Consider the following 23,635-nt stretch of genomic DNA (forward strand, 5'->3'; position numbering starts at 1 on the left):
ATTAAGAGCACTGCCTGTTTTTCCAGAGGTCCTGAGTTCAATTCCCAGCAACCACATGGTGGCTCACAACCATCTGTAATGAAGTCTGGTGCCCTCTTCTGGTCTGCAGGGATACATGCAGACAGACTACTATATACATCATAATAATTTTTTTTAAAGGAAGAATCCACACGTTTGTGCCACTGCCACTAGATTTATTAAGATTGCCAACACATCCACTAAGAGGGCCACCAAGAGAGCCCCAGCCGCACCTGGCCTGGTGTCTGAACTAGGGAACTCCTTTAGAGAGAGCCCAAAGTCAGACACATTATAAGGACTGGACAGTTCATTGTGTGGGAAGAGAAGCAGGAAGCTAGGGGTGCAGGAGAGCGGGTAGGAGCAGGAACAAAATTTGCATCTAGACAGAACTGAACAAGACAAAAACAAAACCCGAAAGCGTTGTCGTCGCTGCTGGGTCCAGTGCTCCTTAGCCAGACATCTCCTCCCGCTGCTCCTTGTTCCTGCGCACCTCAGCAGCATGCAGCTCCTGTGAAGACAGGCGGAGAAGCCCTGAGGAATTTAGCGCTAGAGCCACAGTGCTTAGGGATCAGATCAAGGGCCTGGGCATCTGACCCCCAGCGTAAACAAGTTCCATCCCTTCTAGGAGCTGTGCCCCGTGAGGATGCGAATTCCTTCAGAGCGCTTCATAATTAATTCAATCATATATTACTGTGATTGTTAAATGTGTCCTCACTAGGACCAGGTTCTGGGCCTGATTCCAACATTACGGGAAGTGCTCAAACAACCCCCCCCCCACCAAAAAAAATCTAGAAAGACATTATTAGGACTCCCTTCTTCACTCAGTATGCAGCCGGATCCCACACCCAGCAATGATCACGTACCCCACATCAACGTCCCCAAACCCGCGCCCACCTTTTCGCGCAGCCGTTCGCGCAGAGCGGCCAGGTGCGCCTCGCGGATCTCCTTGCTCAGCTCCATCTTGTAGTTAAGCTTCTCCTCCGCCAGGCGGCTAAAGTTATTGTTTTCTTCCAGCGCCTTGTGCAGCACCTCGCGCTCGTGCTCACGCCTCTCTGCCAGCTGCTTCAGCACCTGAGCCTCCTGGGTCTGCGCAGAGCCAGGAGTTAGTAAGCAGCGTCTGGGACCCCTCCTGAGTCAGGCCTTCACTCTCTGATGCCCAAACGGTAAACAAACCCTTCGTGCCTCACCTCCCAAGACATGGACCCAGAGCTGGTCTTCTGGTCTGGCAGCCAAGCAGCTTAATGCTTAACGTTCCTAGCTTAATGACACTTGTCTGCGACTCGCTGTCCTGCTGTTCCAGCTCCACCTGATACCCATAACTTTTCCCGCGGTCCCTGGTACTAATTTCTATGAGCTTAGAGGCCTTAACACTATCCTGCGTTCCATCTCAGTTTGCCTGGGACTTCTGGGGCTTTTGCACTGAAAATCCTGCTTGCCAGGAGACCCCCACCAGTACCAGGTGAACCGCAGTGGCTTTGCTTTGTGCTACCCTCAGCCACGGTCTCCTTGTTGGACTGAGAACTCCCAAACCCAGAAATGTTGAATAAAACAGAGTAAATTCTGAACCCTGAGTTATGGTGGCTTCTCCAGATCTCCCCCAGCCAACTCCCTGTTGAGCACTGAGCAGGTATAGGCGCAGCTGGGTCAGCTAAGTCCTAGCTCCCCGCTATTGCTCAATAAAGGGATGTGTTCACTGGGAACTGGGAAGGGACACGATGGTGCTACCCTGCCCTACCCTGCTGGGGAAAGGAATGTCTGGTGACTGCTGGGATAAAGGATGATGAGGAGAGCCAGGATCCCTGCTCTCCTGAATGATACCGGGCACCCATGGGTACATCAATTTCGAGATAAACTTGTTGAGCCTGAGTCCTGCTGTGTCCTACTGGGCATGGATTAAGTAATTTCCCCTATCCAGTTGCCTTTTGGATCTTAATCCTAGAACAAATCTTTTTTTTTTTTTTCAAGACAGGGTTTCTCTGTATTGCTTTGGAGGTTGTCCTGGAACTCACTCTGTAGACCAGGCTGGCCTCAAACTCACAGAGATCCCCCTGCCTCTGCCTCCCAAGTGCTGGGATTAAAGGTGTGTGCCACCAATGTCCAACTCCTAGAACAAATCTTGTTCTCTGTGTTTCAGTTTCAAAGGGGCTGGCGTGAGGAGGGGCTGGGAGCCCCATTCTTGTCTCCCAGGGCCCCACTGAACTACCTAACCAACCCAACTAAGGATCAGTTGTGAGACCTTTTCTTCTTACTCTTCTTGAAAGGGGTGCTAGCTTCCGCTGAATGTCCCCCAAGGCTCTTCCGGGGGGAACACAGCCTGACCTTCCTCTGCCATGATCAAAGTTGAAGTCCCTCTCAAGAATGTGGTTCCTGTTACCCTATGTTTGTCACCATCTCCACACTATCCTCTCATCTCTTCCCAATTGCTCAGCAGCAAGTCCTGCCACTTCCCAGTCCAATGCCCTGATCAAGCAAAGGGCCTGGTCAGAGATGCCAAGTGTATGGCGGGGAGTCCTTGCCTTCCTCCGCTCCTCGGCTGCCTCCAGCCGCTTCTGCAGCTCCTCCAAGGAAGCATCCTTCCTCTTGGGGGGAGAGGAGAGCACAGGGCTCTCTGGGGACAGGTCAGAAGGAGACTTGAGGATGACCTCGAAGCTCTGGCCAGAGGCTCGCTTGTCCAGCTGTTTCACTTCCATGTCTGCAGGGCAAGACCAGAAGGGGAGTCAATGAGGGGCTAGCCAGAGGATACAGGCAGTATGAGAGGCTTTCTCCAGCACACATCCCACCAAGGGTTGCTCAGGTAGTACTCTTGGGCATGGGTCCCTCCTCCCAGAATGACTCTCTGCAGCAGCCAGACAGGCCACACAGCATTACCAGAGATCAGGAGAAACAAGAGCAAGGCTAACAGCTGCACGGATACACTCACCCCCATACTGGTAGATGGTGTTGGGGTGAGGCTGTGAGTAGAAGCAGGAGCAGATGAGTGACAGCACAGACAACTCCTTCATCTTCTCCTTGTAGGCTGTGGATATGAAGTCACGGTGAGGGGATACTATGACCACCCTGATGTTTCTAGGTCTTCCTTTTCTACATTGATCTTTACCTACATGCATATTTTTTTGCATTGTTTTGTTTTGAGACAGGGTCTCATGTAGTCCAGACTGGCCTTAAACTCACTACATAGCCAAGAATGACCTTGAACTCCTTATTCTTTTGTCTCCACCCCCCAAAGGCTGGATGTATAGGTGTGCGCACCACCATGCTTGTTTTGAGACAGTCTTGTTATATACCCCATGCTGGCCTGGAACTCATTATGTACACCAGGATGGGGTTTTTTGTTTGTTTTGTTTTTAAAGATGTATTTATTATGTATACACAGTTCTTCATGCCTGTACTCCTGCAGGCCAGAAGAGGGCAGCAGACCTCATTACAGATAGTTGTGGTCTCTGGGAATTGAACTCAGGACCTCTGGAACAGCAGCCAGTGCTCTTAACCTCTGAGACATCTCTCCAGCCCACAAGGCTGCTTTTTTTTTTTAACTCATGCTCCCAAAAACTAGGATTACAGATGTGCATTTCTGCATCTGGCCTGTTTTGGTCTCTTATACTTTTTGTATGTTTCTCTATTCCTATTGTGGTCGGAATGTTCCCTTCCCATGTTAGGAGGTGAGCAGGTCATAATCATGCAAATTGGAGTAAAACCTTGTCTGAAATAAGAAAATCAAAGCAGTTTTGTGTTTTGTTTTTTGTTTTGTACAGACTTCCGAATGAGGTTAATGACCTTATTGCACAGGATTCTTAGTAATCCTTCAGATCTTTCAACAAGTGAGGTCACAAGGACACACCTATAAATGAAGAAGCAACCTTCACTAGACCAGCAAACCTAGTGTTACCTTGACTTTGAACTTCTAATCTATAGAGAAATAAATTTCTACCTTTTAGAACAAACACCCAGTATAAAGGTATATTTTTCTGATTAGTCTGAACAGACTATAACACTTCTGTCAGGGTCACTGTCCTCTGTCTTTTTTACTTAATCACTATTCTTGTGTCCTTTCCTTCTGGATTTTTGCTTTTTGGTTCTGTTTTTAAATAGAGTTTTACTCCAGTCCAGGCCAGCATTCAACTCCCAATAATCTTCCTGCTTCAGCTTCCTGTGTTAAGATTACAATGTAGCTGGGCAGCAGTGGTATACACCTTTAATCCCAGCACTTGGGAGGCAGAGGTAAGCCTGATCTACAAAGAGAACACCCCACCCCCACCCCTCCCCCGTCCCTAAAAACCAAAAATCAAAATATTACAAATGTAAGTCACTACACCCAGCTTTGAGTCTTTCTGTGGCTTTGGAAGCAGTCCTGGAACTAGCTCTTGTAGACCAGGCTAGCCTCGAATTTGCAGAGATCTGCCTTCCTCTGCCTCCCGAGTGCTTGGATTAAAGGCATGAGCCACCACTATCCAGCCACACTTACTTTTAAAATGGAAATAGTCTTACTGTAGTGGGTCCATTCACTTGTGAACCAGCTCCTTGGAGACTACTGTCTTGGTAAAGTCCAAGATCCTGCAAGCCCAGTGTAGTTACTCCATTCCACAGGGACAAGGCTAGGTCTTAATTTACTGGGGTAACATTAGCAACAGTCACTGAAAGGCAATTCTAGGTGATCACTGTTCTTTTCCATTTTAGCAATTCCCAAAGTCTGGTAGGCTCCGAGACTCAGACCTAGGTCTCTAGATAGACTCAAGAAGAGCAGTAGGAAGAAGACGGGGGGGGGTAGGAGGGGAAGGAAAAGGAGGAAGAGGAGGAAGAAGAAGACTTTCCATGTCTGATTACCTACTAGTACCTTTTGAGGGGACAGACAAGAGGAACTTGGGCAAGCATTTAGATACACCAGAAACTTTTGATCAAGTTTTACCCAATAATTTTTAAAAATTGAGTTGGGCTAGGCTGTGGTGGCACGTGCCTTTAATTCCAGCATTAGAAAGGCAGAGGCAGGTGGACCTATGGGTTCTAGGCCATCCTAGTCTAGAGAGTGGGTGCCAGGACAGCCAGGACTACATAGAGAAACCCTGTTTCAAGGGAAAAAAATGGATTGACGTAGAATTAAGGATATGGGGTAGAAATGGTAAAAAGTTTCATGGTAAATGTTGTCTTCCCACAACAAGCACAGAGAATACTGTTTTAATTTAAATTTTCTAATAACTCAGATTTACTTGCAAGAAGCATGGAACCCAAGAAGCAGCAGAAAGGGCAGAAAGGAATCCCCGAAGTGGGCAAGTCAAGGCTAGTCACTGTCTTCAGAAGAATTTGGGAGGGAAAAAGAGAAAGGCAGAGAGGGGCAGGCCTCAAAGGGGACTTCATGCTTTTTTAAATTTTTATATGTATGGTGCATATTGTTTTTCCTGCATGTACATCTGTACACCAAATTTATCCCTGGTGTCCATAGAGGTCAAAAGAGAGTAGTCAGATCCCCTGAGACTGGGGTTGCAGAGGTTTGTGAGTGGTGCTGACAATCAAACCTAGGTCCTATGGAAGATTGGCCAGTGCTATTACCCGTGCTTTGTTTTTCCTTCCCTTCCTTCCTTCACTCCTTCCTTCCTCCTTTCTGTTATTTTTTTAAGGCAATGTATAATGTAGCCTAGGCTGACCTTGCACTCACTATGTAGCAAAACCTGTCCTTGAACTTCTGATCATCTTGCCTCTACTTCCTGAGTGTACCATGCCTAGCCAAGTTTTGCCTTTTTCATAAACAACATCTACTCATATATTTGAGCTATGAAAGATTAATCCAACAAAGGAGTTGGGGGGGTAATATTCCAGGTCACGTGGTGAGGAGCTAGAGGAATTAAGAGATTAACAGCAACAAGTCAGTAGACATCTGTGCTTCTAGAGGAGGTCAGTCTTGTGCTGAGAGTAAAAGAGGGTCTGAGCTTGCTAGCACCCACCTCCCTGCCAGTCCTGGTATTACATATTATCATTTCTCATCTTGTATCCAAACCCCTAGCAGACTGTCCTCAGAGGTCAGGCCAGGAACCTGGGGCCTGACAGTTGCTCAAAGGCCATTTCTGCATGAGCCTGAATCACCCACAGGGAAAGGACTGTAGGTTCATAGAAGATAACATCAGCTTTAGGAACCAGTACCAGGAGACTGTCTTCCAGATAGCTGTCACTTCAGCAGGGGAGAGGCTGGGAGGGACTCAGGGAGCAATACCAGCCCAGGGAAGGTGTGAGCATCTAGAGAGAAGGGTAGGGTGCTGTCCACCTATGTCAGAGATCCCTGAAGTCAAAACCTGAAAAATAAGTGTCCAACTGGCAAGTGAGGTACCATGTATTGTAGCTGTAGTGGGGGGGGGCACAGAGTCCGGTGGTCGTGGACATTCCTTGGTATGGTTTCTCTCAGTCTGATAGACAATGAGGAACTTCCTTCCCAGAAGACAGATATTCAAGGAGCAAATAGACAAGTGACCACAGAGCAGTGCCTGCTCTTTGATCTGACTGCAGGAAGGCGAGCGTGTTGGAGAAGACAGGACAATTGACGAGGAACTGGTACCTCAGAGACGGTAAGCAAGAGGAATACCTTACCTGGGGCTGATGGAGAAATGGGCCAGGTCTGGCTATAGCACGAAGCTGAGGTTGGGTCCATGTTTTTGGAGCCGGAGCTTAAAGGGTCTTTTACACACGTGGTCCCCTCTTAGGATGATACTGAAATTCTCTGGGCGTGAGGGGTGGGCTCAGGGCAGGACTGCGTGATGGGTGGAGTTTATACCTAGGGCCAAAGCCAAGGAGTGGGCGAACCACGCATTGACCTATTTGACCGCCGAGATCAGCCTCTTGGGCTGAAGGAAGGAAAAGGCAGCAAGAACATGTGGTTCTTAGAAGAAACCAAGGTCAGGAGGTGTGGGGGGGGGCGGGGGTTTCAAGCGTCCTGCAGTCTCAAGCACCCAGAAAAAAAAAAAAAAAAAAAAGACGAAACCCTGCTGGGGCTGCGACTGGGCGGGGCATCCAGTGTGGGAGGGGCTGTCCAGCTTTAGGGTCTCTCAGGTCAGGAATCCAGCCACCACCATAACCACCCCATGCCTAGTATCCTCTTGGTGTCCGTCCCCCCCCCCCCGCCTCCCTCTATGCAGTCTGAAGTGCAGGAGACTCCCTACGAAAGCAGACTCCCCCACCACACCCTGGAAAGGTTTGGAAATGCCACAGCCTCTTCTCCACTTACACCCAGTGGCTAAAAGGGCGGAGGTTTTTCTGACTGGAGCAGGTGGCCCTAGATGCGCAGAGGGTGGTCCCCAGCTGCAGCGGTCACAGAGGGGAATGGAGGTGGGGAAACCACGCTTGTTGCAGGCTCTAGCCTCCCTCCGCGCGCCGTTGAAAGGTACCCTCCTGTGTTCCCGCGCCCCTCCCCCCACTTCTCAGGGACCGAGGTCCAGGCTTCCGCGGAAGGTCCCACCTCCCCCTCGATTCCCTATGAAGACTCCACGGCACTGAAATCCAAGGTCGCAGGAGCCTTAGGGGACCTCCTAGCTCCACTGCAGGCACTTTCTATGCGCAGGCAAGAATCCGCAGAGCCACTCTGCCGCAGTCGCACCTTGGCCCTGCACCCCGGCGCCCGAAGGGGCAATGCGCCCGGGAACCCGACTTCACATAATGCTGCTTTAGGGCGCGGCTCCTACCCCGTGTCCAACTGCTGCTCCTCCCGCACTTAGAGTCCCCTTTCGCCTTAGAGGGCTCCGGACCCCCGTTCTTGCAGGGCCAGCCCAGCTCGCCATGCATAAGGTTCAACACAGGAAAACGGAGTCAGTAACTTGTTCCTGCATCAGGCAAGGCCTTTGCTTAGACAATGGCTTCTGCTCAGACCCACCGCGTTCCCACGATCCCCCAAGTCCCCGAGCCCTACCAGATACGGTGCTGGCCATGGTGCTGGAGGCGGCTGGGGCTGCGGAGGCCGGAGGGATACGGGCGGCGTCTGGGAGCTGCAGTCGGCGAATGCTGCAATGCTGTGGAGGGGAGGGAGGAAGGGCGGGCGCGGCAGGAGGGGGAGGGAGAGAGGGATGGAAGGAGGGAGAGGGGGTGGAAGGAAGGGGAGGGGAAAGGAAGAAAAAGAGGAAAGGAGAGAGGAAAGGGAGAGAGACAGAGACAGACTAATCCACAGACGGACGGACAGACAGACAGTGAATGAAAAACCGAGGGCAACAACTATCAAAGGGAAGACAGTGAGAGGGGATGGAGGGAGAGAATAGCAAAGGATGTAGCAAAAGGCCTGTGTTTCATCTGCAAGCAACCGTGGATGACACTTCTGTTACATGGCTTTGTGTGACTTGGAGGATATGGAGACAAGACTTATTCCCCAGAACAGGCAGGGAAGGATCAAGGCTAGTGTGAGGCTGGATGACCCCTAAGTCCCCGTCTGGGTTGAAAGGAAGGGATTCCTGGTTTGCAAGGGGTGATAAGGGCCTGCAAGAATATCTGAGGTGACTCTGCCCAGGGGATGAGCAGATTCTGGTTAGATAGGGGGAATGGTGAGGCCTATGACTGATGTGACCTCGAGTCAGATTCAAGCACCAGCTCTGAGATTCTCTATTTTGATGGGTTAAGAATTTCTAGTCTCTCTGGGCCTTTGCTTCTTAGGTGTAAGATGAAGCCAAAATTCCAGACCCCAGAAAATGGAAAAGAGAAGATGTGCCAGAACTGAGTGTATACATGTAGTTTGCGGTGACCAAATTCTCTGATCATGGGCTGGGTGTGGTAGTTCGTGCCTTTTTTTTTCTTTTCTCGAGACAGGGTTTCTCTGTGGCTTTGGAGCCTGTCCTGGAACTTGCTCTGTAGATCAGGCTGGCCTCAAACTCACAGAGATCTGCCCGCCTCTGCCTCCTGATTACTGGGATAAAGGCCAGCGCCACCAACGCCCGGCTAGTAGTGCATGTCTTTAGTACCAAGACTCGAGAGGCAGGATCTTTGTGAGTTCCAGGCCACAGTGAGACCCCCAAGGAGTGGGGATAGGCTCTGACAAAATGCAATACAGGAGGAAGATTTGTTTCAGCTTACAGGTTACAGTCCACCATTGAGGGAGTCAAGGCAGGAACTTGAAATCAGGTCTGCTTGCTATTCCATAAAGCATTGCCTCTGACTAAGAGATATGGTCACTTTTAAGGGAAGGCAGCGGGGACAATGGAGAAAGGCTGCTTTCCCGTTCATAAGCAGGCTTATGTTTAGCTAGCTTTCTCTTCTTTTTTTTTTTAACTTTAATTTTATTTATTCTTTGTGTCTTTCACGTCAACCCTTCCAACCCCATCCATTCTCCCTCCCCTGCCAAAATAAAACAAAATAAAATTTAGGAAGAAAAGGGAGGAGGAGAGAAGGGAAAAAGTCTCACCATGGAAGCTACAGAGTGACACAGTGAGCCACGCAGTCAACCCCTTTATCCATATATATTTTACGTGCAGGTGTTTTTTGCAGAGTCATCAGTCTGGTTTGGTTTCTGCCGCACCGTAGATGCTGGGCCCTCACTGGGACTCTTCCTGGACACCCAGTTGCTGCCTTGTGTCATGGAGCTCCTGCTCCCGACCCCTGACCCGTGTTCCAGCAGATCACAGATGGGGTGGATGTTGGGGTGAGCCAACACGTAACTCTGGTTCTGGGCCTGAGTAGTTGCAGAGTTGGTCAGTCCGCCAACTCTTCCCTGTCTTCACCACCAGGGTAAGCTCTCCAGTGTTGCCCTGGCTAGTTTACCCCTAGAAGAGATGAGCAGGGTGTGGGGCTAGTTCAGGGCCAGCTTTACAGTGTTGCCAGGCAAGGTGTAGGGGGCACTCTCCCGAGTGCTGCAGTTGATAAGGGGCAGGACCAGCACTCCTGCTCTTACAATCTCAGGGCCAGCTCTTATACCCACTTCAGGCATTGATGGGTGGGGGAGAGAGCCACTGAATGACATATGAGTAATGGGGACAGTTTTCCCAAACTCACAATATCAGGGCTGGCTCATCCACACCTCCACTAACAGGGTCAGTTTTACTAGGCTACCCAGGTAAGGTGCAGGGGACACTTTCTGGAGTGCTGAAGCTGGTAAGAGGGGAAAGTCAACTCCCTCACCCACCACAGGTGGCAGGGTCAAGGGGGAAGGGGACATCTTGCTGCCTAGGCGAAGAGCAGGGCCCGATTTCCTGAGTGCTGCAGTTGGGAAGGAGGAGGGCCAGTACACTCATCTGTCACACAGGTGGTTAGGGGCGAGGGGTTCTCCCATACCCACATCACCAAATGACAGATGAGTAGTAGGGACGGTTCTCCCACACTCACAACTTCGGAGCTGACTCACTCACACCTCTGATAACAGGGTTGGCTCTATTGTTCTGCCCAGGCAAGGTGCAGGGCCTGTTCTTCCTAGTGTTGCAGCTTGTGAGAGGCAGGGGTAGCGCTCTCACTCTCATGACCTCAGGACCACTAGGTAGCTTTCTTATATAGTTCAAGACAACCTACCTGGCGATGGCCTTGCCCACAGACGGCAATTAACAATCAAAAGAGTCCTCCAAAGAGATGCACACAGGCAAATTCTGACTCAGGCAATCTCTTAATTGAAATTCTTTTCTGATGTGACTCCAGGCTCTGCCAAGTTGACAGGTAAGGCTAACTTGGACATGTGGGGAACCTGGTTTGCCTTTCCTGAGGAGAGAGCCTGATACCCAAATGGAGTATCGCATCCACTTTTGAGGTGGAGCCACTGAAGAAGCCAAAAGAAGAAGGATTGTTTCACAAGCATTTAACACATAAGGCTAGGAATTAAACCACTGAGAATCCTCCAAGACTCGAAGAGAGATGAGGCAGCTCAGAAAGGCCAAAGTCAGTGGAAAACCTAAGGACCAAGTATATATGGAGTCATTCCAGTAGGGTTCCGTACAACCTTGCACCTGGTATGTATACCTGGGCCTGAACCTGTGGATCTGACACTTGTGATTAAATTGCATTGTATGGACTAGAATACCTTTAAAGGGCTGGGTGGTGGTGGCGCACGCCTTTAATGCCAGCACTCGGGAGGCAGAGGCAGGCGGATCTCTGTGAGTTCGAGGCTGGGCTGGACCGATAGCCTCCAAAACAATACAGAGAAACCCTGTCTCATAAAAACCAAAAAAAAAAAAAAAAGAATACCTTTAAAGGGAATATCTAGTGGACCTGAGTAACAGGAGCACCATTTTTTTCTAACGAGATCCTCTCTCTCTGTCTCTGTCTCTCTCTCTCTCTGTGTACGTGTGTGTGTGTGTGCGCCCATGTGCCTGTCTGTGTGCACTTGTGTACCTGTATCCATGGAGGCCAGAGAGGGCATTAAATCACCTGAAATTACTGTTAATGGTGCATGTGATCTGTCCGTTGTGGATGCTTGGCAATGAACTCTAGTCTTCTTGACCACTGAGCTATCTCTCCAACCCTAACAAGAGCACTTTCAGATCAGAGTGTACAGTTCTCACTGTGGAGTCAAGTAGCAGAGATATGAAAGCTGTTTCCATCTTGTAGTCAGTGAGACCTTACAGCCACCACCACTGGAAGCAAACTCTGCCAACATGAATACCCTGGATACAAGTTTACCTTTAGAGCCTCCAGACAAAAGTCCAGGCCTAATATGTGAGGCCTAGAACAGGGTTTTGGTGTGAGTTAGTCAGGTCGCAGCACCAGTTCTAACATCCTCTATTTAATATTCTCTATTGGAGGGAGAGTTGCTGACCTCTCTGAGTATCTACATCTTGGTGTAAGATGAAGTTATAATGCCAGACCCCCAAAGATGGAGAGTGTGCTAGAGATTGTCTTGAGCTGCTTACTCATGGTACTTTGTTATATATAAATACCACACCATTCACATGCAGAAAGCACAGTTCTTCTATGTATAGTCTATCATTAGAATTCTGCTTTGAAGCCGGGCGTTGGTGGCACACGCCTTTAATCCCAGCACTCTAGAGGCAGAGGCAGGCGGATCTCTGTGAGTTCGAGGCCAGCCTGGTCTACAGAGCAAGTTCCAGGACAACCTCCAAAACAATACAGAGAAACCCTGTCTCAAAAAACAAAAACAAACAAACAAAAAAAGAATTATGCTTTGGGAGGGACTTGGAAGAAGGGAGAAACTCACAAATCTATTCCTAACAGTGGCCTTGACACAAATGGAAGCCACCATGTCTTCTAGATTAGTTAGTGCACCTGCACCTGTGTATTGTAGTCTCCTTTAGATGAACTCAGATCCAGAGGCTGAAACTCAGCTGCTGAGATCAAGAGAAGTAACCCTCTCGACCTTCCAGTCTTCTCTGGCAGATAGAAGAGCACACACCCAGGCAGGATCACAGAACTGTATTGCCATATTCTGACCTTGGGCACGACTTCTCATGAACTTCTATCCTTGTCTGAAACCCACAGACCAGCTGTGTTGTTCCTCCCCGGCACAGTGTCAGGCACACAGTAAGGAAAACACTATGCACAGTGGGCATATTAAATGTTTGCCTTAGTATGGTGCCATGTTTGGGAGCAGACCTTGAGTTCTCACTAAGATCAACTAAAGAAAGTTCATGAGCTACTGCTTTGGGGATGCTACTCATGGACTAAGAATTTACAGATCATAACTCTTTACTGCTCTGATTAATTGTGGATCTTCTAGAAGGGGCCCTGCATCTCAGAAGGGTACTCAGTCATCCAACAAGCATCAGTAAAACACCTGTTGTATGCTGGGGGCTTGGAATACATCAGACAAGAGGACAGGAGAGGTGTACCAGAATCCTGGTACTTGGCAGCTGCTGGCAATGAGGAGGCCCCTGGAGATAGTTTCAGGCAGATCCATTCAATTATATTCATTTCCAGTCTCCCAGACCTCCAGTCAGGCATCAATATACTCCTGAACAGAGTGGGAGTCCTTAGGTTAGCTACTCTTTTCTCTGTTCTTATTAGCCTCTTTGAACTTCCTACTTTCTGGAAGGTTTATTGTGTCCCAGTCACTTTTCAGAGTCCCAGAGCCAGCAACATGACTTTACTCATACTACCCCCAGAACAGTCTTCATAGAAGCCTTTTCTAACCTCTAGCCAAGGGAGCCCCCTCACTATTATTTCCTTTCTTTATACTTATCACAATCTTATCTGTGTTTGGTTTACATCTACCCTGTGACTGAGACGGTATCCCTTGGAGTCTGACAGAGCAGACCCTGAGTGTCTACGTTTGTTGGCTTGGTTGAGATTCCTTTGCCTCCTGAGTGAGACTCGCTAGATCTTGCCTCAGTTTCCCCACCCCCTCATCTCTCAGATTAGATTCATGAGAATATCTTCCACACAATTTGTTACTAGAGTTGTTAGAATCAGAGCATGGGCTCTGGAAGCCCTAACAAGCTGTGCTTGGCAACTGGTTCTAAATACATCAATTAAGCAGATAATGCAATAGTGAAAGCAGAAACAGATTTCTACAATGTGGCAACATTAAGCAGAGGAACAATGAGGTCCAGTTATCTCCCAGGTGATCTTCAGACATCTGACATAAAGTTTAGGTTTATTTAGAGGACAAGAAGTATAATTAATAGGCAGTCTTGGGTCCTAGCCTTTGTCTCTGGCTTCAGTCTCTCTGGCAAAGTGGTCTGACAAGTTGTCATAATTGTGTAAAATCTCTTTCCCAGAGACGAGTCCCTTCTCCAGATGGTACCACTTCATTCTTTTCCTTCATTTCCTGGAAAATTCTAATTTCTTGGGGGATCCATTGTTTAAATAGTCTGATAGTCAAAGGGAAGATCATCATATGTATCTCTTTAGAATATATTCATTCCTGCCAGACGTTTCATTGGAAGCTGTTCATGTTTCCTCAAAGAAACTAACTATATGCTGAGGACCTATACTTGCCTTGCTATGAACCCAGGAGACACACGAATCAGGTAAGGCCTCAGCTCCTCTAGTGTCCCAGGAAGCTTTTTCTGTGCTTGGTGCCCCCCTAACTGTCAATTTCCCAATGAGAGCCGGGCGTTGGTGGCGCACGCCTTTAATCCCAGCACTTGGGAGGCAGAGGCAGGCGGATCTCTGTGAGTTCGAGACCAGCCTGGACTACCAAGCGAGTTCCAGGACAGCCTCCAAAGCCACGGAGAAACCCTGTCTCGAAAAACCAAAAAAAAAAAAATTCCCAATGAGAGCTGAGGGGCTGACACAGGTGTCTACTGACTGTGTATAGATGTGTCAGGGTGTTCCATAAGTATGATCTCACATTCATGGGTATGGGCATATCTGTAGGAAACTACCTGGGTATTAAAGAGAATCAAAGAAAAACTCTGGCCGGGCGTTGGTGGCACACGCCTTTAATCCCAGCACTCGGGAGGCAGAGGCAGGCGGATCTCTGTAAGTTCGAGACCAGCCTGGACTACCAAGGGAGTTCCAGGACAACCTCCAAAGCCACAGAGAAACCCTGTCTCGAAAAAAAGAAAAAGAAAAAGAAAAACTCTGAAACAAGTGTCTACTGGCAGTAGACATGAAACATCTATTTCTTTTCGTTGCCTTTTGGCAACATCTCTGATGTCAGGACTGCCCTCAAGGACTGGGCTACTCTCTCTTCCCTGGAGTTCCTGGTTGACTGTCAACTAGAGCCAGGTGCTGAAGATTTAGAGGACTTACCCTGATTGCTGGGGGTGAGGTGGGTAACTGATTCGAAAATAAGCTGTAGCCAGTGTGAGAGAGCAGGAAGTGAGGACTCTTAATCGGGAGTCCTAGGCAAGATACAGCCATTTATGGATTTTATTAAAAAATGATAGACTTATATTCCAGCTGTGAAAAAGATGCCTCTTGTGGGGCGAGGTTAGTAACCACGAGAAAGCTAGGATCTGTGTAGTAGTGAGGACAATGATGGTGGTCTGGCCAAAGTGAGCTAGTCGACGACAGAAGACTGAGCTTACGATGCAGAAGTGGGAGGCGAGCGAATTTCTAGACGATTGCAAGAACACAGATTGCTAGAATACAGAGATGACTCAGGCCCACTGCGCAAAAACCCGCGAGCTGGCGGCGCCCAGGGGCGGGAGAAACCTGCTGGCCCAGAGGTTGGGGAACGGTTTCCACCCGGATGGCAAAGCAGAGGACCGGAAGGGAGGGGACGGAAGTGCAACGTTTAGCCGCAATCCTCTGATCAGCCCGCGAAGTTCCAATCAGCCGGCTTCGGAGGACGCTGGATGGGCGTCTTCACAGATGATTACCTCGGGACCCGGATTCTGAAAGGCGCTCCCACTGAGACCAGTGAGTACTCAGGCCGCTGGCAGTTTTATCTGAGCGGTCCCTGGACCGAGGTCATAGACCACGCTCGCGCCTGTTCTGGGGCGGCCGTGGTGCGGGGCGGGGAGGGGGGGGGGGGCTCTTGCTCCCACTGGAGTCTAGCTAGAGGCGCCTCCCTTGGCTATCTCTAAGGCGGAGGATATACACTAGCCTGTCAGTGCCATCATAGAGTGGACCCGGAGGTCTGGAGAAGCTGAGTAACTTGGTAAGGGCTGCACAGCTTTACACACCATGATTTCTGTTTTGCTACCGCCACCCCCACCCCCACCCCGCCCCCACCCTGAGACCAGCTATGTCTCTGTAGCCCAGGCTACCCAGGATCTCATTATGTAGACCAGGCCGGAGCCCTCCTGAGTGCGGGGAACCAAGGCATAGCCACCACACCTGGCCTGTTTCGCTACTTCATCTGCACTTGGGTGTTCACCCGGACTGAAGGGCGCGTGGCCCCTGCCTCAAGAGCTTCGGAGGCAGGAGGCGTTCCACCACTTCAGTGTGCCAACCCCATTCCACGAGTGATGCTGCCAGAATTTCAGTCGCACGTTTTTTTGTGAAGAGTTTCGGCTAGGGCACGTAGATCGTGCTTGTTGCTTGGAAAAATAGATCCCCGCCCCCCCAGAGTAGGCCGGAATTGTGTGAGTCAGGAGATCATTTGGTATCTTTACCTCTCCAAGCACCTTTTTATTTATTTATTTTTGAGACAGGGTCTCTACATATCCCTTGTTGCCCTGGAACTCACTTATGTAGTCCAGTCTCCCTGCCTCTGCCTCCCAAGTGCTAGGATTAAGGGCGTGTGCCACCACGACTGGCTCCAAGCCCCTTTTGATAGGAAATAGCAGGCTTCCTGACCTGCGCAGGAATAACTTCCTTAAACGATTGGTGTAGTGGCCTGTGGCTACAAAGGCTTCTTTTCCTTGTCTGTGTTGTAGGGAATTCCTGCCGAGAGAAAACCAGTGCTGCATGTTGCCAGCACTTACCTGGAGTGGCTGAAACCCTGAGATGTTCAGAGGGGTTTGTCTGACAGACCCAAAGAGCCTGCATCTTGGCCCACCACTGTGTCCTCTTGAATATAGGCTGATATGCCCAAGGTAGTCCTGAATGGTGTGACAGTGGATTTCCCTTTCCAGCCCTACCCATGTCAACAGGAGTACATGACCAAGGTGCTGGAATGTCTCCAGAAGGTAATGCAACAGAGCTCAAGACATTTCTTCTAGGGGAGGGGACAATAAGGGTGTACCTTCAGCAAACCCCTACACCTCTACCCTCATTCATTCCAGGATTTTTTGGTCTCTAGAGCTTCTGGTTAGGTTAAGGGAAACTATAACAAATGAACAAAAGAGATAATTCCAGATAGTGATAGCTTTGAGAATGTCTTAGTGCCCTTTCTAAGTAGATGGTGTTTGTGTTGAGTTCAGTGGATATCATTTGGGGTCTGGAGCAGTGTTTCTATATAGCAGAGTGGGAATGCCCAGCTCTCACTATGGAAAAAAAATCTTTGAATTTTTTTTCTTTTTCTTTTCTTTTTTTCTTTTTTTTTTTTTTTTTTTTGAGGCAGGGTCTAACTGTTTCACTGCAGTTGTCCCGAATAAGCCAGGCTAGCCTCCAACTCACAGAGATCTTTCTGTCTCTGCCTTTGGAGTGCTGGGAGTAAAGGTGTGTGTCAACTGTGGTTGACTTTTTTGTTTGAGACATGAGAAAAATCTTTAAATTTAGGAGTATGTAAGGCAGATAGCTTTCACTGAGTTTCTTGAGGTGCCCTCTTTTTTTTTTTTTTTTTTTTTTTTTTGGTTTTTTTTTGAGACAGGGTTTCTCTGTGGCTTTGGAGGCTGTCCTGGAACTAGCTCTTGTAGACCAGGCTGGCCTGGAACTCACAGAGATCGGTCTGCCTCTGCCTCCCAAGTGCTGGGATTAAAGGCGTGCGTTCTAATCACCTTTTCCTCAGACATCTTGCTCACGCTCCCATCTGATACCTGGAATATAGGGCATCAAATTCTGTTTAGGTGGAGTGAATGTCTGGACCCAAAATTGCAGAACAGTTTCCTATTTTGAGACTTGACACCTAATTAGTCATCGAACTATTTATATTAGGCTGAAATATACTGTCAGATTTTGGGGTAATACTCTGAAATTGTTTTGCTAATTAGGGCAGTCTTTTTTTGTATGTTTGTTTGTTTTTTGAGACAGGGTTTCATTACATAACCCTGACTGTACTGGAGCTTACTAGGCAGACCAGCCTGGCCTCATACTCACAGAGATCCACTTGCTTCTGCCTCCCCTCTGCCTGGGAGACAGAGGCAAGGTATTAAATGTGTGTACCACCATACCTGGCTAATGAGGCTTAGTGTATGGCAGCTTTTAGGGTAAAAGTGGAAAATGTCATGAACTAATTTATGTCCTTTGGGTGTGTACTGGTTATCCAAGAGCCATCTCACTTCCCCCCCCCCCCCCATTTCTCCATACCCTCCTTGTTGCTGACTCCACTTAGAGAGTGAATGGCATCCTAGAGAGCCCCACAGGCACTGGGAAGACGCTCTGCCTCCTCTGCACTACGCTGGCATGGCGGGAACATCTCCGAGATGCTGTTTCTTCCCAAAAGATTGCTGAGAGAGTTCAAGGTGAACTCTTTGCCAGTCGGTCTTTGTCATCTTGGAATGCTGCTGCTGCAGATGGAGACTCGATAGGTAATTCTTTTTTTTTTTTTTTTTTATTTATTTATGATAGATGCAGTTTGTCTACATGCCACAAGAGGGCACCAGATTGAATTGTAGATGGTTGCGAGCCACCATGTGGTTGCTGGGAATTGAACTCAGGACCTCTGGAAGAGCAGTCAGTGCTCTTAATCTCTGAGCCATCTCTCCAGCCCCCTCGATAGGTAATTCTTATCTCCCCATTCCCACCCCTCATCTCTCCTGACCTCCTATGCAGTTGATAGGGAAGGGCTAGAGCCTGGGACAGGGCCAGCTCACCTAGGCTCCCACTGTCTCTGGAGCAGAATTTAAGAAAGGAGAGTTTTGTATTATTCACATTTCTCACCATTCTGGGTATACACCTGGGGTCAGAGCTTTTTTTTCCCTGGAATTCTGCTACTGCAGCAAACCCACAGTGTCTAGTGTCAGGTTTGTGGATGTCTGCAGGGCTGAGATAGCTCAGTGCTGCATGTATAAACACATGTGAAGACACTGCCTCACAGCTACCCACCCCCCTTTGCTTATGCTTGTGCAGCTTGCTACACAGACATCCCAAAGATCATCTATGCTTCTAGAACTCACTCACAGCTAACTCAGGTCATCGGTGAGCTCCGGAATACTTCCTACCGGTATGTCAGCACATTCACACCCCCAGAGATGATCTGGATAATGATCTTGGTTTGGAGCTGTATCCACAGCCAGCTGAGTGTATGTGTGTGTAGTACGTCAGAGATGAAGACTGGCTGGGTTTTGACATGCATTACATGTGAGAAAGTAGCTTTGAACTTTGAACTTATGGCTGTCCTTGTTCTTGAACTCTGGGCTTCTTGCAGGGCTATCATGTTCCCTGTGGTTAGGGTCAGCTCTGACTCCTTAAGGCAGCTTTGCTCATGATGGAAGAAGAATCTGCCTTTTGCCGCAATCCAACTGAACCCAGATATCTTGCTTGGCTCCCATGTGGAAGAACTTGTACAATAGGTTGCTCTGTCGAGTTTTTCTTGCCTCACTTACCACTTTCTAGCCTTTTTGTTTCCTTTGTTCCCCAAGTTTTCTGTGGGCATCCATTTGTCCCCAGAATACCTCATGCTGCTGGGCCACGTTGTAATCTGCATGTTTTGAGGCAGCTGCTTCTCGACTCCTCCATTCTTTCTTTTGTCAGGCCCAGGGTGTGTGTGCTGGGCTCCCGGGAACAGCTGTGTATTCACCCTGAAGTGAAGAAGCAGGAGAGTAACCACATGCAGGTAGGCTTTGGGGCACTCAGTCTCCATGGTTCCACTGATTGGGTGGTGCTTGGGTCTTAGAATCCGGAATTGTGCTCCAACAGATGCTAATTCTGGCCACTGTGCCTCCCTGCTGGGCTGGGTCAGGGCTTAGAGAACACAGGGAAGATAGACATAGGGAAGCTGCTGGTGAGGGCTGAGGGCCAGGGGTGGACCATTTCTTAGCCATTCCAGGTGAGCATTCTCTTTCCTCTTATAGATCCACTTATGCCGCAAGAAGGTATCGAGTCGCTCCTGTCATTTCTACAACAATGTAGAAGGTGAGACCAGCTTCTTAAAGCTGCTCCTGCTGCTGTTGTCAGAGTTTGGGTGAGGCTTGTGCAGCCTTCTAGAGTTTAGTAGCAACACAACCTATCTGCTTTGCCCTGTGTGGCAGAGTATGGCTATGTACCTGGGTACTGTCTTCTTTTTGACGAGGGGTTGCCTGCACTGGTATTATATGGAGAAGAGCTCAAGAGCTCATGCAGTTCAGGAACCAGCACTCGGGAATGGCTCTCACCATCAGGTGACCTGTCCAGACAGGGTTCATACTGAGTACCTGCTTTCCCTCTGGGAGCCTGGTCGATGCCTGACAGAAGTGGCCTTTGACCAGTCTCCCTAAGAACTAGGACACTGAGTCCCCTATAAGTTGTTCAGTTGACAATATCTCACAGGTGTCATGACTTGCAACTGAGAGTTGAACATATCTATCTTCCCCTAAGTTGGTCCCTTCCCTCTTTCATTAGTGACAAGATAAGCTTTTTTTTTTTAAGATAAGCTTCTTATGATATGTACCTCTTTGCTTTCTGTAACCCGAAGGGTCTTACATCTGCAGAACTGACTGCATGGCTGGGGGCTTCAGCCTCTCCAGGACTAGAGTTCCTTTTATTTCTCCCCTGCTGCTGAGGCTGAGATTCCCACATAAAGTAGGAGGGCTCAGGAGAGGTGTCTTTGGAGCATTTCTAAGGCTTTGATGATCTGAGGGCTTCTGTCCTCCTTGATGTCTATTAAGTGCCCAGGGCACTAGAATTGAGGCCTTTGCATCCGTTGCTGATAGAACCAGAAGCCTGAGTTCAGAGGGAGGGTCTCCCGTCACCCAGCAACTTTGTTCTGAGCTCTTGGAGAAACAAGGTAAAACATGGCTCTGTGGTTAGCACCTCAGCCATTGTCCTTTTTGCTTGCTTTGTTCTTTGATCTGACGTCACTGAAGACTCTTAGTCGTCTCAATATGATTGTCCAGACCTGAGATACTGATGTGAACCCGTGCCAGCCCTCAGGCTTCTGATCTGGGTACTGTGAATCTGGGCCTGGTGACCTGGGAAATTCTCCATGATCAGAGTTGTAATTCCCTGTCCTTGTTAGCTTCTTAGAGGGAGGACCTTCTGGAAGTCCTCAAGCCTCTATGTCAGGGATCTGTTGGAAACAGGAATTCATACATACATACACAACACGAAGCATTTCTGCAGTGGCCTGGTTTTGGGCAGTCCCCACTGCTCCTGTCTCCTGGTGGGAGACTACAAACTACCCTAAATAAGTTCTTCCATGGGTGTTGGGTTGCCTGGGAGATGTTTTGTTTCCTTTCCTTTTCTTTTTTTTCCTTTCTTCCCTCCTTCCTTTCTTCTTTCTCTCTTTTTTTTAATGTATGTGATGTTTTGTTTTCATGTGTGTCTGTGTATCACTTGAGTGCCTGGTGTCTGCAAAGGCCAGAAGAGGGCATTGGATCCTCTGAACTGGAGTTACTGACAGTTGTGAGCCACCATGCAGGTACTGGAAATCAAACTTGGAACCTCTGGATAGAGCCAGTTCTCTTAACTGCTGAGCCATCTGTCCAGCCTCCCCCCTCACCTTTAAAACAGTGTCTGTGTACATGTGTACACATGAGTGTAGGTACCTAGCCAGATGCAGGCATTGCATCCTCTGGAGCTGGAGTTACAGATGGTTGTGAACTGACTGATCCCAGTGGGTACTGGGATCCAAACAGGTTCTTTGCAGTAGCAGCAAATGCTCTTAATCTTCAAACCGTCTTAACAGTTCCTTTCTTTTTCTATTTTGACAGCAACTCAATATAGCTAAAGCTGGCTTTGAACTTGCTTTATAGCCAGGGATGAACTTGAACTTCTGATCTTCTTGTTTCTACCTTCCAAGTACTGGGATTGTAGGCTTGTGCCAGCACCCCTGGCTTGTGCAATGCTGGGATTTAATCCAGTTTTTTCTATACCAGGGAAGAGTTCTACCAACTGAACCCCATCTCCAGCCCTAGAGGGTGTTGTGCCTTCTCCCCTTGTCCATCTCTTTGCTTACAGCCCTCCCGTCTTGTTCAGCCCTTACCTAGTCCACGGCCTGTGTTTGCTTGATTCACCCATTCACTCTGCTTCATCCTGACCGCTTCCATTCACACTCCTGTCAAAGGAGGTGGATGTAAACGCTCCTTTGCATTATGTCAGAGGGTTCTGGTGTAGTTCCTGTAGGAACAGCCCTAGCCAGTTTTCCACACTGTGTAGGTCAGCACATTGATGCCTATAAGCTTTGTGTTCTGCCCTGGCCTTCGCCTGTGTTGTCTTTCCCCTTCACAGGTCCTGAGGGATGAGGGCGTTTTGACTACAGCAATGACCCATGCTATAAACCCCTTCCTTGGGGCTCTATGCTCCTTGCAACATAAAGGAGCCATTCTGCCTGTCTAACAGCTCTGACCTCTGTATCTCCTTCTTAGGCTTCTGGGTTTAGTTTTATGCTCTGTAAACCAATTCATTCTACACTTACCTTTGGTTATCTCACTGCTTGGCCTTTTGGCTGGTTGCTTATCTGTGAATCTGCTTGTCTATTGTGGCAGGCTCTCTTAAGCTGGCCAGTGTTCACTGTCTTTGTAAAGTAGTGTAGGGTTTATTTTATCTTACAGTTTGTAGTACATCATCCAGGGAAGCATGGTAGGAAACTCAAGGCAGGGTAGGAAACTGAAGCAGAGGCTGTGGAGGGGGGCCCCTTATTGGCTTGCCTCCTGTGGCTTGCTTGTCTTGCTTTCTCGTAATAACCAGATCACCAGCCTAGGGGTGACACCACCCACAGTGAGTCGGGCTCTCCCCCAACATCAATCATTAAGAAAATGCAGCCAGGCAGTGGTGGTGCACGCCTTTAATCCCAGCACTCGGGAGGCAGAGGCAGGCGGATCTCTGTGAGTTCGAGGCTGGGCTGGACCGATAGCCTCCGAAACAATACAGAGAAACCCTGTCTTGTAAAAACCAAAAAAAAAAAAAAAAAAAAAAAGAAAATGCAGCAAAGGCTTGTCCTCAGGCTGATCTCGTGGGGGCATTTTCTCAGTTGAGGTTCTCCCTTCCAAATGGCTCTAGCTTGTGTCAAGCTGACATAAAACTAAGCAGCACAGAACGCTCGTGGTGTTGGTGAGAGAGGAACGTGGTAAAGAGCTGGAATGCTGCCTGGTTGCCATCCCAGAAGGCCCTAGGAGGTAGATGGCAAGCCATCTCCACTTAGGAGTCCTTCAGAAATAGTTCTGCAACAACTCTTGTCATCTTTATCCACCTGTGTCTTCTTGCCCTGTCCTCTGCTGTCCCTCTACAGGTATCCCTTCCTCGGCACTGAACAGAAAATATGGCAGACTGGGTCTTTGCTGCAGTGTCAGCTGGGCTGATCTGTCATATGGTACTGCTGAGGGATATGATCTTATTTTCTTACCAGCCCTGCTATTCCTGGGGGCATTTTTTGAGAAGCACCACTGCTTGTGTATGTGCCTGTGTTTTTGCCTCTGCAGCTGAGAGAAGGGCCTTAGTCTGCCCCCAGAGAGGAAGCCTGACATCTGGTTTGGGAATGAAACAGACACATTAGGAAGGAGAGCTGGGAGCTGTGGGGAGGCTCTCTGGGTTTCATATATAGTTGCTCCATAGTTGGCAGTCACTTCCAAAGACATTCTAGTAGTTTCTGGTTGGGGCATTGTGTTATGGCAGGGTAGTCCTTAAGGGCCTTTCTGCCTTGTGCCTTGTAGCCAGCACAGATGGTGCCTGTTTCTGAGCTGCTGTTGTAAGGAATGGAATAGATTACAAGTTGAACTGGGTAGACTCTGCCTGGGTGCCCTGCTATATATATTATTTGAGGTTCCAGCTTTTTCCTTTTGGTGCCAATCTGGGTCCACTGATTGGTAGGAAGCTAGGGTAAGTGGTACTTTTTGGTTTTTACGAGACAGGGTTTCTCTGTATTGTTTTGGAGGCTGTCCTGGAACTCACTCTGTAGACCAGGCTGGCCTTGAACTCACAGAGATCCGCCTGCCTCTGCCTCCCGAGTGCTGGAATTAAAGGCGTACGCCACCAACGTCTGACGCTATTTTTAATGCTCTGAATGATCATGACAAGCTGTGAGTCTGTGGGATGCTCTGCCCTACTCTACCTTAGGAGGCCTTGTGTCCTGTTTTGAGATGGCCAGGGGTATACA

At 48.8% G+C, this 23,635-nt stretch overlaps 2 protein-coding genes across 9 annotated transcripts in view; one reads left to right on the forward strand and one right to left on the reverse strand.

The window, feature by feature from the left end:
- Window positions 1-177: 177 nt before the first annotated feature.
- Stmn3 (stathmin 3) lies at window positions 178-8,058 on the reverse strand. Of its 2 annotated transcripts, XM_013116717.3 has the most exons (6): window positions 7,901-8,022; window positions 6,589-6,772; window positions 2,939-3,034; window positions 2,535-2,710; window positions 913-1,104; window positions 178-526 (listed from the first exon to the last, which is right to left on the reverse strand). In XM_013116717.3, exons 2-6 carry the CDS (start codon window positions 6,647-6,649, stop codon window positions 467-469), a joined length of 585 nt encoding a protein of 194 aa, XP_012972171.1. In that variant the 5' UTR covers window positions 6,650-6,772; window positions 7,901-8,022; the 3' UTR covers window positions 178-466. The 2 variants fall into 2 exon arrangements, with proteins under 2 accessions (XP_012972171.1, XP_005074600.1); XM_005074543.4 differs by lacking the exon at window positions 6,589-6,772 and having other exon boundaries at window positions 7,901-8,058.
- A 6,909-nt stretch (window positions 8,059-14,967) lies between these two features.
- Rtel1 (regulator of telomere elongation helicase 1) overlaps window positions 14,968-23,635 on the forward strand; it is a 35,179-nt gene continuing 26,511 nt past the window's right edge. For 2 of the 7 annotated variants that reach the window (XM_040732686.1, XM_040732688.1), the window contains exons 1-6: window positions 14,968-15,219; window positions 16,182-16,433; window positions 17,738-17,933; window positions 18,475-18,568; window positions 19,099-19,180; window positions 19,419-19,479. In XM_040732686.1, the coding sequence (XP_040588620.1) occupies window positions 16,332-16,433; window positions 17,738-17,933; window positions 18,475-18,568; window positions 19,099-19,180; window positions 19,419-19,479 (535 nt within the window). In that variant the 5' untranslated portion in view covers window positions 14,968-15,219; window positions 16,182-16,331. Of the gene's footprint in view, window positions 15,220-16,181; window positions 16,434-17,737; window positions 17,934-18,095; window positions 18,125-18,474; window positions 18,569-19,098; window positions 19,181-19,418; window positions 19,480-23,635 lie in introns of those variants that run through there. The other 5 variants (XM_040732687.1, XM_040732685.1, XM_021229789.2 and 2 more) reach the window with 5 other exon arrangements.

This window comes from Mesocricetus auratus, unplaced genomic scaffold (assembly GCF_017639785.1).
Source record: "Mesocricetus auratus isolate SY011 unplaced genomic scaffold, BCM_Maur_2.0 Super-Scaffold_100028, whole genome shotgun sequence".
Taxonomy (NCBI): domain Eukaryota; kingdom Metazoa; phylum Chordata; class Mammalia; order Rodentia; family Cricetidae; genus Mesocricetus; species Mesocricetus auratus.